Raw genomic sequence first — 13,779 nt, 5'->3', positions numbered from 1 at the left:
AAGACTGCAGTTCACGGGGTCGCTGAGGGTCGGACACGACTGAACGACTTCACTTCACTTTAATGATGGGCATGCTAAACTATTTAAAGAGAAGTGTCCTTATGTCTGAAATCTCTGAAATGCATCAAAACATAAGATGAATTGTGGGAGTTAGACTGGTAATGTGATAAGACAAGTATAGTAAAATGATAACGGTGGAATCTAGGTGATGGGGAAACAGGTGTTCATTGTGACAGGTATTCATCCTTTCATCTTTGTTGTATGTTTGAAATTTTTCATAATAAACGGGAGGGTTATTTGAGGGTTTTGCACCATATGAGCGGGCTAGGCTTAGGACCGAGCAGAGACAAGAAGCTATTGGAGGCAGGGGCCCGGCTGTGGGACCTCGCAGAAGAAATAACCGTTTTCAGTCTGCTTCTTCCACTATCACGGAGGCACAATGGCAGTGGTGGCTAAGCACTTTATCGTAGGGAAAGGGGTCCACGATCCAGATCCCAATCGGTTGTGCCCTGTCACCTCCCCTTTACACACACACCGTCCAGAAGGGTCTATCCAGGCTGTCCTTCCGATAGCCGCACCCCAACTTCCGGGACAGCACCGGAAGTCACTTCTCTTCCGCTCTTCCTATTGGAGGCCGGCCTTTCTCAGGGGTGGGGCCACTCGGAGGTGGAAGCAGCCGCAGGCATGGCGGCGGCCGTAAGGATTTTCCTGCTGTTGCTGCTTCTTCTGGGACCAGGCGGCTGGGGCCAGGCGGAGCCCCCACGCGACAGCCTGCGGGAGGAGCTAGTCATCACCCCGCTGCCTTCAGGGGACGTAGCCGCCACATTCCAGTTCCGCACGCGCTGGGATTCGGAGCTGCAGCGGGAAGGAGGTGAGGAGAGGAGACTGACGGGAGAACCCTGTGGCACCTGCTGGGAGTGGGGTGGAGGCCAGCCTTGGGGGCAGGCATTGACCCCACGGTGAGGTTCTGGTCCCGCGGCGTGGGTCCTTGGCGGAAGGTGGGGCAGTTTTTGAGGAATCACATTGTACCAGTGAAGAAACGGGCCCCGGGAGGGCTGACTTCTGGTGCGGTGGTCTCCGCAGCTTCAGGCTACCACTCTAAACCTTTAGTTAGCACCTTCCGTGGACAGCACTGATAAGGATGCTGTTGACGATGACCGTTTATCCTGGGTGCTGGGTATAGTGCTGAGTTGAGTCAACAGTTACAGGAAGGAAAGTGGAGATATATAGAGATAAAGGCACCGGTTCAAGATCACATTGCTTAGTCAGTGACTGACTGGTCAGGAATTTAGATTCCTCTGACCCCAGAGCTGGGGTGTATTTATTGTTTCTTTGGGGTGGCTGAGAGCCCTCCCTCCAGGATCATCACTCACCTGCTGTCTCTTCTCCAGTGTCTCACTATAGGCTCTTCCCCAAAGCCTTGGGGCAGTTGATCTCCAAGTATTCTCTCCGGGAACTGCACCTGTCCTTAACCCAAGGCTTCTGGAGGACTCGATACTGGGGGACGCCCTTCTTGCAGGCCCCATCGGGGGCAGAGCTGTGGGCTTGGTTCCAAGAGACCGTCACCGAGTGAGTGCCCACCTTGAGGCCTGTGGCAGGCCATGGCAGGAATGTGGCATGGCAAGTGTCATCCTACCACTGCCCTTTGGGGGAAGCAGTTCCATGGGGGTAAAGCTGCACTGGAAGTAAGAAGTATTATGGCCTAGTGGCATTCTTGACTTTGCTTAATGGGTTTCCTTCCCCTGATACATCCAGACCTGTGGTCTCATGCATCTACGGAGATGGATAACAGTTATCTGAAGCCTGCTTGGATGTAAGGCACTAGAAAGCTGTGGCAAACCGGACAACCTTTTAAAGACATTCATTCACATAATAATAAAATGCCACAAGGGCCAAATAAAATATATGTGGGCTAGAATTGGCCTGCAAGACATCATATCTCTGTATTCGAGAAATTACTAGTTTTTAGGGGAGGGATGGGTTAGGTCCTGTTAGTGTGCTCAGTCACTCAGTTGTATCAGACTCTTTGTAACCCCGTGGACTGTAGCCTGCCAGGCTCCTCTGCCTATGGAATTTTCCGGGCAAGAATACTGGAATGGGTTGTCGTTTCCTGCTCCAGAAGATCTTCCTGACTCAGGGACGGAACCTGCATCTCTTGCATCTCCTGCATTGGCAGGTGGATTTTTTACCATTGCCCCACCTGGGAAGCCCAAATTCTCTTAATCTTACTATGGGAAATCAGCACGTATGTATAATTAAAAAAAATTTAGGGGGACTTCCCTGGTGGTCCAGTGGGTAAGACTTCATCTTCCAATGCAAGGAGTACGGGTTCCATCCCTAGTTGGGGAGCTAAGAACCCACATGCCTCATGGTCAAAAAAACCAAAACATAAAACAGAAGCAATACTGTAACAAATGCAGTAAAGACTTTAAAAGTGGTCCATATTACAAAAAAAAAAAAAAACCTTAAAAAAAATTTAGGGCCTTACCTGGGAGTGGTGGGGGCTGTGGCAGGCTGGAGAGCTTGGGAGGACAGTGGTCACTCAGCCCCGATGGATTGTTGTCATGTGGGAACAGAGACCCACTGTTGTCAAATACTCTCATTTTCCCCAGAAATCTGGATTTTAATGTGAAAATTGGTAAGCTTAAGTATCAGCAAGTGACTTAAAAATTTAAGAAATGCCTATGGGTTAATGTTGTGCATAGCAAATGGTTTGGGTAGCGTTTTCAGGCTTCGAGTTTGCAGTCTTTATCTGAGGCATAAGGATTGGAGCAGTTGGAAAGCTCTGAACCCAGGACTGTTGGAAAACCCCAGGCTAGCTCTACAGTGGTATCAAATGAAGAGCAAGCCCCTGCACTGGCCAGGGCTTCCTCTCTTGCCTGAACTCTAGCTTCCTTGCCTTTTATCCCAGCTGCTCTGCTGTCACTGTCTCCCCTCATAATTGCCTGTAGAGTGGAGGTGATGTTCAGAAATCTGCTTTTATTCTTTTATAAAGAGAAAATCTGTTTGGCTGTTTTTCTAAAGAAAAAAACACCTAATTTAGTTTGATGTTTGTCTGTGGTCCTAGGATGCTTATTTTCCCTTGTTCCATGAGCCTTTGTAGATGTAAGACTTCCCATCCTGAGGGTGGAACCAGGACTCAGCAGGGTATTCACAGGGAAGTAGGTTGTTTTGCCCAGCGAAGCACAACTCAGGGTGGATCAGTGAGCTGATCTCGGCCCCTGGGGTGTGGGGCACTTTGTATAGCATGGGGTGTACGTGGGTGATCCAGCCTTGCTCCCTGTCCTCAGGTTGCTCTCAGCCTAGTTGAGGAGAAAAGACGCTTAGGACAAGGTACTGTTGACACCCAACCATTTCCCAGAAGACCCCTGGAGAGAGGCAGGGACGGTCAGAATGGCAACAGTGCGACAGGAAGCTGTGGTTGGGGAGGGCAGGAATGTTGCCTGGAGGAGGGAACACCCTGGAAGGGGAGCATAAGGAGTGAGGTGGCACTGCGAGGTGCGAAGAGGAGCCACCTAAGCAGACGCTGGCGGGGGTGCAGGGATGTTCAGAGGAGAGGGAGGAAGAAGGGGCTGATAGGGGAGACCTGGGCCACAGGCCCAGCGGGGCAGTTGTGGCTCCAGCAGCTGGCCGGCCTCATGGCTTGGCAGCCAGCTGCAGGCTCTGAGCGAGGGGGCAGATGCAGCCCCGGGACAGTGAGCGGGTTTGTGTCTCCATCCAGTGTGGATGAGTCCTGGAAGGAGCTCAGTAACGTCCTCTCGGGGATCTTCTGCGCCTCTCTCAACTTCATCGACTCTACCAACACAGTCACGCCCACTGCCTCCTTCAAACCCCTGGGGCTGGCCAATGGTGAGACTGCCCCATGGCCCCGTCCTTCTTCTTGTGCCCTCTCACCCTGGCCTTTGCCTCCTTTCCCCTCTGCTTCCTCCGCTGTCTGCGGGGCCAGGTCATCAATCCCCAGGGTGGGCAGGCCCTCCCCCCACCCCTGCCCCCAGGAAGACGTCTCTGCGTTGCTTTCTCCCAAAGGGACAAGGCTGTTCCACACTCCTCCCCCAGCCTAGACTGTGAGAGTGGTGGTGCTGGAGAGTGTGTGCAGGTCCCAAGGAGCAGGGCCCCAAGGCCCTCCCCAGCCAGGCTCCTGTCTCCCTCAGGCACGGACCACTCCTTCCTGCGCTATGCGGTGCTGCCACGAGAGGTCGTCTGCACCGAGAACCTCACCCCGTGGAAGAAGCTCTTGCCCTGCAGCTCCAAGGTGAGGCCCGAGGGGCCTGAATGCGGGTGGGAGCCCCAGAGAGTGGATGGCGTGGGCTGATGCCCCCTCCCTGCCTGACAGATAACCTCGGCCCCACGCCCAGTCGCGTCACTGTGCAGGGCACTGACCCTTCCTCTCACATTGCCTCCTCCAGGCAGGCCTCTCGGTGCTGCTGAAGGCTGATCGCCTGTTCCACACGAGCTACCACTCCCAGGCAGTGCATATCCGCCCTGTTTGCAGAGTAAGTCTTGGGGGATGGGAGACGGGGGCCATCCCGGGGCTGGGAGAGAAGGTGCAGATAAAGCACGTCACCCAGTGTCTGTCGAGGCCTGAGCCGGTGGTCAGTGGGAGATGTGATGATGACGATCCAGGGCTTTGGTCACGCACCAAGGAAACCGAGCGGAAATCTTTGTCGTGGAGCCTGGTGGTTATGAGCCATAGCCATGTGGGTACATCTGCTAGCTCAGCCACTTTATACCTGACTTGACCTTGAGTGGGTCACTTTATCTCCCTGCTTTTCTCATGAGAATAAGAGAATAATAGTAGTATCAGTTCATCCAGTTGTTGGCAGCGGTTCATCCCACTGATGGGCAGGATGTTGCTGGCACAGGGTCAAGTGCTCAGTACGGAGTGGTAGCAAATTGATGGACGGGGAGATACAGAATAGAGGAGGGATTGCATCCAGCTTGCAGTCCCTGGGGCTGTGAGGTTGGCAGGGAGGTAGGTCGTCACTGCTGCTGTCTGGCCCTTGTAGAATGCACGCTGTACCAGCGTCTCCTGGGAGCTGAGGCAGACCCTTTCTGTTGTTTTTGATGCCTTCGTCACTGGACAGGGGAAGAAGGGTAAGCTCCCTTGCTCTGGCATCTCCAGCCACCCATCGCCAGCCCCGCCCCATCTGTGTGGAGCAGGCCTAGTCCTGCCCCAGCTCATCCCCGCCCTCTGCTTCCCAGACTGGTCCCTCTTCCGGATGTTCTCCCGAACTCTCACTGAACCCTGCCCCTTGGCTTCGGAGAGCCGAGTCTACGTGGACGTCACCAGCTATGGCCAGGTACTAAGGTCTCCAGCCACACACGTCAGCCCATTCCCTCCAAGGCCAGCCTGCCCCTCTGCTCGCTTCTCAGCCCTGTTCTTGTGTCCCCAGGACAACGAGACATTGGAGGTGTACCCGCCCCCCCTTACCACATACCAAGACGTCATCCTGGGCACCCGGAAGACCTATGCTGTCTACGACCTCCTGGACGCAGCTGTGATCAGCAACTCGCGCAGCCTCAACATCCAGCTGAAGTGGAAGAGGCCCCCAGAGAATGGTGGGTGGAGGGTGGGCCACCACGGCCACCATGGGCTACAGTGATTTCATCTTGTGGGGAAGACTCACAGCCCCATCTCTTCACCAGGAGACAACAGGCTTATGTTTAGATCCAGATAACTGGAGTCAGACATCCTGGTTCTAACACCGCCTCGTCTAAGCTCTATGACCTTGAAGATTCCTAACTTCATTGTCTCATGCTGAAAACAGGGACAGTAATACCTAACAGGTTAGATGAGATAATTAACGGAAAACATGGAAGTCATTCATGCATTTTGTTCATTTAATTAACAAAAATTTTTTTTGAAGACACAAATACCCTGATTTTGAGAAACATTAAATATAATAGTTGAAGCAGGCCTCAAATAATTAGTTACAATCATGTTCAGTGTTACCAAGGAAAAGTGTGAAATATTGTGAGAGCACTTGGTTTGGGTTGGAGCCAGCAGAAAGCTCAGGCCTTGTTAGTACTCAGTAAACAACAGTAATTCTGTTGTCATTGCTGTGAGTTGGGGAAGACAGGGATGGTTCCATAATGCAGGTTTCCCAGTTCTGGCAAAGCGTCTCCCCGTCCCCTTCTGGCTTTGAGACTCTGAACCTGGCCCAGGGAGTGGATTTGGGGAGTGACCTCCCCTTTTTGTTTTTCTTTAAAGGAGTGGTTAACTGTTGGCTTTTCTCTGAGCAGAGGCCCCCCCGGTGCCCTTCCTGTACGCCCAGCGGTATGTGAGTGGCTACGGGCTGCAGAGTGGGGAGCTGAGCACGCTACTGTACAACACCCACCCGTACCGGGCCTTCCCTGTGCTGCTGCTGGACAGCGTGCCCTGGTACCTGCGGCTGTATGTGCATACGCTCACCATCACGTCCAAGGGCAAGGAGAACAAACCAAGTGAGCGCCAGCCCCCAGCCAGCCCCTCCCTCACCCCTCCCCCTCCACATTCCCTAGCACCTCAGTTCTCAGGATAATTCCAGAAGTACCTCGAAGTCTGCACAGGCGTCAGGAGTAGTTTGAGTGACCTCACCAATGCCAGATCTGCAAGTGTTTATAAAGTCAAAGTAGTTAAACCACATAGGCCTGGTGACTCTTCGTAGGACGTGATCAAGGCAGGAGTTCCCTAATCTTTCTCACTTGCTTCCTTCTCTTTCCTGGAGCTCTGTTTTGTTTTGGATGATTCCTAGACTCTTCAGGTGGAGAAAGGAAACAAGAGTATTGGATACAAAGAAGGTGCTGGAGTAGGTGGTTTTTGCTTCCTTGGGTAGGGTAAAGAGGTGCAGTTTTAAAAGTTTGTTTGTTTTTTCTGTTATTTTTGTGAGGAGGAGTTAATATTTACTGAGTGCTTTCTATGAGATGCCAGGCATAGCACAAAAGCACTTGTTTTCCTTTCAAGTGGAGGGAGACTAAGGAACACAGGAGACTCCTTAGGAAGACATTACAGCACAACTCCAACAGTTAGACTTACAATCTTTCCTAAACCTCTTTGTGGTTTCCCATATTTTCTAGCACTATCTGTACCCCCTTGAAAATCTCTACTTCAGACCTCCCACCTGTATATTTTGTGGTTTTTTTGTTTTGTTTTTTATTTATTTTTATTTTTGGCTGCACTGAGTCATCGTTGCTGAGCACAGGCTTTCTTTAGTTGTGGCGAGCGGGGGCTCATCTTGTGGTGCCCGGACTTCGTGCTGTGGTGGCCTCCCTGGTGCAGAGCACAAGCTCGAGGCGCGAGGGCTTGGTGGTTGCAGCGTGTGGGCTTCAGCAGGTGTGGGTCACAGGCTCTCGAGCGCTCAGGCTAGGTAGTTCTGGCGCACTGGCTTAGTTGTTCTGTAGCATGTGGGATCTTCCTAGGCCAGAGATTGAACCTGTGTCCCCTGTATTGCCAGATGGATTCTTAACTGGACCACCAGGGAAGTTCCTGTTTGTTTTGTTTTATCTTTGCTCTGGCAGATTTGAAATACATACCCAAACGGAGCAGAGTAATGAACGCCCATGTACGCATTACCCAGCCTCAGCAGTCTCCAGCTTCATGTCCCGTTTTTTGTTTGTTGTTGATTTTTTTCTAGTTTCATTGAGATATAATTGACATATAGCACAAGATAAGTTCAAGGTGTTCAGCATGCTCATTCGACTTATATCTATCATGAAGTAAGTTTAATGAACATCCATCATCTCATACAGATAAAAAATTAAAGAAGTAGTAAAAAATTTTTTCCCTCTTGATGAGAACTCTAAGGATTTACCCTCTTAACAGCTTTCATGTGTAATGTGCAACATTAACATATTTATCATGTTCTACATTACATTTCCAATTCTTGTCTTAGAACTGGAAGATTGTACCCTTTGACTGCCTTCATCCAATTCCCCTTCCCCCTACCCCTTACCTCTAGTAACAACAAATGTGATCTGTGTTTCTATGAGTTTGTTTATTTTTGAAGTATAATTGACCTGTAACACTATGCTAGTTCCTGGTAATAGCAAAGTGATTCAGTGTTTCTCTACTTTTCAAAATGATCATCATGATAAGTCTCGTTACCATCTGTCACCTTACAAATATAAGACATAGTTATTGACTGTATTCCCCACACTGTACATTTCGTACCTGTGACTCATTTATTTTGCAACTGAAAGTTTGTTCCTCTTGCCCTCCCTCATCTATTTCTCTCCTCCTTCCGCCCTTCTCTCCTCGGGCAGTCACCTGTTTATTCTTTGTGTCTATGACTACTTCTGTTTGGTTATGTTTATTCTTTTTTTTTTTTTTTTTAGATTCCCAGTATAAGTGATATCATACAGTATTTGTCTTAGACTTATCTCACTTAGCCTAATATTTTCTAGCTCATCCACGTTGTTGCAGATGTCAAAGTTTCCTTCTTTTTTGTAGCTGAGTGATATTCCACGTCTTCTTTACCATCCATCCATTGATGGGCACTTAGGTCGTTTTCTTAGCTATTCTAAACAATGCTTCAGTGAACATTGGGGTGCCTATATCTTTTCAAATTAATGTTTTTGTTTTCTTTGAATAAATCCCCAGGAGTGGAATGGCTGGATTGTATGGTAGTTCTGTTTTTAAATTTTGAGGAATCTCCCTACAGGTGTTGATAGTGGCTACTCCAATTTACATTCCCAACACACTGCACACGGGGTCCCTTTTCTCCGCATACTCACCAACACTTGTTATTTGTTGTCTTTTTGATGATCCCGAGAGGTGTGAGGTGATATCTTATTGTGGTTTTGATTTGCCTTTTTGTGATGATTAGTGATGTTGAACTATTTTTTCATCTGCCTGTTGGCCAATCTGTATGTCTTCTCTAGAAAAATGTCTATTCAGGTCCTCTGCCCATTTTTTAAAAAAATTCTTTCTTTTTTGACATTGAGTTGTATAAATACTTTGTATAGTTTGCATATTAACCCCTTATTGATATCGTTTGCAAATACTTTCTCCCTTTCAATACTCTGTCTTTTTCTTTCACTGTGCAAAAGCTTTTTAGTTTGATGTAACCCCATTTGTTTATTTTTACTGTTGTTTTTCTTGCTTGAGGAGACATATCCAACAAAACATTGCTAGGTCAAAAGGCATACTGCCTATATTTTTTTCTGGAAGTTTCATTATTTCAGGTTTTACATTTAAGTCTTTAATCCGTTTTGAGTTTATTTTTGTATTTGGTATAAGAAAGTAATCCAATTTGATTCTTTTGTATATAGCTCTCTTGTTTTCCCAATACCATTTATTGAAAGGGCTCTCTTTTCCTCATTGTGTATTCTTGTCTCCTTTGACATAGATTATTTGCCCATATAAGTGTGGGTTCATTCTAGGCTCTCTGTTCTATTCCACAGCTTCCCATCATTTTTGTTTCATCTTTCTGTTTATTTATTTATTTATTTGGTTTGGTTACTTTTTTTGCTGGAGTATCTTAAAACAAATCCTACGTATCATATCAGTTCACCTTTAAACATCTCTAACAGGTAAGGGGCTTAAAAATATGTATAACCTATTGTTATCACTCCTATTTCCCCCAGTGGTCTTGAAAATAACTTTATAATTGATTTGAATTGAGTAAAAATAAGGTGCCCACATTATATTTGCTTGATATGCTCTTAAGTTTCTCTCTCTCTCTTTTTATATTAATAGACTCACTTTTTAAAGAGCAATTTTAAGTTTACAGAAAAGTTGAGCAGAAAGTACAGGCTTCCCATAAACACTTCCCTTAACCCCCATTTCCCCTGTTATTCCCGCCTTGATTGGTGTGGTCCTCTTAGATCTCCTTTAATCTATAAAACAGTTCCCAGTGGTTTTTAAAAAATTGATTTGTTGGCAAAACTGGGTCATTTGTTGTTTAGGATGTTCTACATTCTCGTTGGCCCATGTTTAACATGTTCCTCGATCCTCTGTGTATTCTTGAGTATCAGTGGTTAGTTTTAGAAACTTGATTAGATTTAGGTCTCATATTTTTGGCAAGAAACCTTCCCAGGTGGTTCTCTGGACTCCCTGTTGCATCATGGGAGGCACTGGACGTCTGGTGGTCCAGTTTCCGTGATGTGAAGATGGATTAGGTTGAGCATATCCTGGAACAGCTGCCCTGGAAACACCTTTTCCCTTCCCTGCCCTCCTCCTCCCCACTGGGGCCCTGCCTGACTTTGTGATCCAGATTCCTCCTCCTCAGCTCCCCAGTCCCAGCCCCAAGGCCTGGACAGGTAGGGACAAGCGGTGCAGGTGGGCTGAGCCCTGGAAAGAGCTCTGGGCGCCCTGTCGGTCCCTAGGTTACATCCACTACCAGCCTGCCCAGGACCGGATGCAGCCCCACCTCCTGGAGATGCTGATTCAGCTGCCGGCCAACTCCATCACCAAGGTCTCCATCCAGTTTGAGCGGGCGCTGCTTAAGTGGACCGAGTACACCCCGGACCCCAACCATGGCTTCTATGTCAGGTGGGCTCCCCTCACCTGCCACCCCTGCCCTCCTGGCCCACCCTCTCCACCACTCTCCCTGGTGGAGAAGTGTGAGGAACACAGCTCACGGAGAATCTGTCTGCTTCTCTGCAGCCCATCTGTCCTCAGCGCCCTCGTGCCCAGTGTGGTGGCAGCCAAACCCGGGGACTGGGAAGAGAGCCCCCTCTTCAACAGCCTGTAAGTGTTAGCCCTGCCGCTGGCGTCCGGGTGGCACCTGCACAGAGGATCGGGCTCCTGCGGGCTGGCCTGGGGCTAGAGGTTGTGCTTGCAAAGTAATGAGTACATTGGCCCTGTCCTAATTCAAACCCCAGTGGTCTATACTATTAGTATAGTCTTTATGAAATAATCCTGAAGAGCTGCTAGGAGATCAGGAGGTGAGAAGTGCAGGACGTTTACTCACTGGTTCTCTTAAAAATACGGAACTCAGCACTTATCAGATGCTGGGTACTTCAGAGAGCACCACATGGACAGCACTGGACAAAATGGACTTGCCCCTCCCCGCTCATGGGCACAGTCTAGAGAGGAACTGCTGGGGAGTAATCTGGTAGGTAATCCAGGAAGGCTGCTTGGAGGAGATGACCTGTAGGCCAAGACCAGATAGCTCAGGAAGAGGCAGCCCAGTGAAGGCAGGGTCCCTTTCCTCTCCCTCAACGTAGCTCTCCTTTGATCAGATAATCTGTATTGAGCTTTAGAAGGCTATGAGGCTAAGAAAGCTTTGAAAATGCTTCCCACTGACCTTGGCCCATGTGGCAAGAGAGAGGGGATGGGGCTGGGTGGGGTGAGATGTGGGGAAGCAGCCACCCGCCTCACGGCCTGCTCCCGACCCCCAGCTTCCCAGTCTCTGACAGCTCCAGCTACTTTGTGCGGCTCTACACGGAGCCGCTGCTGGTGAGCCTGCCCACGCCGGACTTCAGTATGCCCTACAACGTCGTCTGCCTCACGTGCACCGTGGTGGCCGTGTGCTACGGCTCATTCTACAACCTCCTCACCCGCACCTTCCAGATCGAGGAGCCCAGGAAGGGCGGCCTGGTCAAGCGGCTCGCCAACCTCATCCGGCATGCCCGAGGTGTCCCCCCACTCTGAGGCGAGTCCTGCTCACAGTTGGGCTGCAGTTTCTCTTGAGAGGGGCGTGGTGGCTGACACCTCCCCCACCACACCCCCGCGAGGCTCTTCCTGCTACTTGCCCTCCCCTGAGGCGGCTTTTGAACCAAACTGTCTCCTGGATTGGGCCACGGCCTAGAGCTGCAATGTTCAGGACAGTAGCCATGAGTCAGATGTGGCTTTTGAATTTAATTTAAATTGGAAATGCATTTCCTTGTCCATACTGAGTGCATTTCAAGTGCTCAGTAACCAGAGGTGATTAGTTGCTGCTGTACTGGACATCATGGGGACAGATGTTCCCACCACTGCAGAAAGTTAGTTCTGTTGGACGGTGCCCGCCTGGATAATAGGATGTGCTCAAATATTCGTACCACTGTGTGGTAGGTGGAGATTACTGGTTGTGGAATAAAAAGTGTCTAATTCCTTGATTCTTTGTCTCCTGTCCTTGAGGCCTGGGGAGAGCTGGGGCCAGGGAATGTTTGGCAGGTACTGGAACTGGATTTCCTGTCCGATCCCCTACCCCGCCAAAAACCAACCAATCAATCAACCAAAGGCCCCTGCCTCCTCCCACCCCTGCCAGAAATTCCTTCTCATCTCGTGCTTCTCTCCTCCCCCGGCATCCTCCTCTGACTGGTTCCCAGAACTCCCTGGGTTTGACGGGGAGTGTTCATGTCAACATCTCCACGGCCATGAAAGTGAACCATCCTGTGCCTTTTAGGAGCCCTGAGAGCCAGCACCCTGTCACCAGGGATCGCGCTGGAGAGACGCTGGAGACACAGAAGAGCTTTGGGTGACCATTTTCCAACCAGATGCTGCATTGCAGCCATTTGGGGCTCCTGTGAAATAACGCAGGTTCCTGGGATCCAGACCCGAGAGTTCGGTTAGTTTGGGTGGAGCCCAGCCTTTCAGATTTTATCTGGCTCCTCAGGAGTTTGTGTTCTGGGTGGTCCTCAGACCACCCACAGGCTTTGAAGCCCTTGGATTGAAGCCTGCCCCTGCCCACGTCCTGGCTGTGTAACCCCAGATTCCTGTGAAACAAGTCCTCTGGCAAGTGTCTGCCCTGCCCCCACCTTCGTTCTCCTCCTCTGACACGTTTGTCAAGTGTGTACATTACTCGTCGTCTGCCCCTCCCTCTCCCAGTTCTCCCATCTGTCTTTTGGTCGATTGCCTGTCAAACAGAATACCCTGCTCTGCTAACCACTATGTCCCCCTCAGTTGCCAGGTTCACTCTGACTGACAAAACCAGGGTGGGTGCCCTCCCTGGACAGCTTTCATATTCCTTATTTCCCTGGTGGTTACTGCCTTTAACTTCTAGTAGACTAGGAGCTGCTTGGAGGCACAGGGGCTTTTCTCCACTTAAATGCGTCTGCACTCAGGACAAGCTGTCAGTGCTCAGTCAACAAACGTGACCGAATGAATGGGTGTGGGCTATACTGTGGCTTGGATCCTGCGGTCTAGAGGTAGGGATGGGTAAGGCGAGGGGCTCTCTAGAAACCCCTCCAGTGTGAGTGCAGGGTTTTTAATACAGTGCATGCATTGGGTGTATAGCTAACAGAGACGGGGCTGTTCAGGTTCCCTCTGAAAGTTTTCCCAGAGCTTCTAGAATGTACAGGCAATGTGTGTGCATGTGTAGGACAAGAGGTGGCATGAGTGAGCTAGTCCAGACCATAGTTGCAAAAGCAACTGGGTCAAGATGCTTTTACTCAAGTTTACTTCAAGCAGTAAACACACCAGGTGTGACATAAGAATGCACCTGAGTATGGGATTTCCCTGGTGGTCCAATGGCTAAGACTCCGGGCTCTCAATGCAGGGGGCTCAGATAACGATCCCTGGTCAGGCAACTAGACCCTTCTTGCTGGAACCAGCGATCCTGCAGGCTGCAACGAAGAAAGAAGATCCCATGTACTGCACCTAAGGCCTCGTGCAGTCAAATAAATAAAAATAAATATTAAAAAAAAAGGAATGCAGGTGGGTAGCTTATCTGAAGCTAAGTGGTCCTGGCAGCCTGCATGTAGTGGGGTGTTTGCCAAGTCAGAGCAGTAGAGTTTATACCTGCAGCCAAGTCAGCACCTAGAAATGCCATCTACTGCCATGTCTTGTATAATTTATATAAAGATGACACCCCATATCTTAGGTCTCCTCCTCCCTGAATTCCATACTCATTTACCCAGCTGCCTACTTGCCAT

At 49.7% G+C, this 13,779-nt stretch overlaps 1 protein-coding gene across 1 annotated transcript; it reads left to right on the top strand.

Moving 5' to 3' along the window:
* Positions 1-636: 636 nt before the first annotated feature.
* On the top strand, positions 637-12,021 carry PIGT (phosphatidylinositol glycan anchor biosynthesis class T). The gene is made up of 12 exons (XM_040248921.1): positions 637-871; positions 1,392-1,569; positions 3,722-3,849; positions 4,152-4,252; positions 4,407-4,493; positions 5,007-5,094; positions 5,203-5,300; positions 5,394-5,559; positions 6,244-6,444; positions 10,306-10,471; positions 10,586-10,669; positions 11,323-12,021. The coding sequence occupies exons 1-12, from the start codon at positions 685-687 to the stop codon at positions 11,573-11,575; spliced, it is 1,737 nt and encodes a 578-aa protein (XP_040104855.1). The 5' UTR covers positions 637-684; the 3' UTR covers positions 11,576-12,021.
* Positions 12,022-13,779: the final 1,758 nt, after the last annotated feature.

This window comes from Oryx dammah, unplaced genomic scaffold (genome assembly GCF_014754425.2).
Source record: "Oryx dammah isolate SB20612 unplaced genomic scaffold, SCBI_Odam_1.1 HiC_scaffold_10, whole genome shotgun sequence".
Lineage (NCBI taxonomy): Eukaryota > Metazoa > Chordata > Mammalia > Artiodactyla > Bovidae > Oryx > Oryx dammah.
This window is presented reverse-complemented; position numbering and strand designations above follow the sequence as displayed.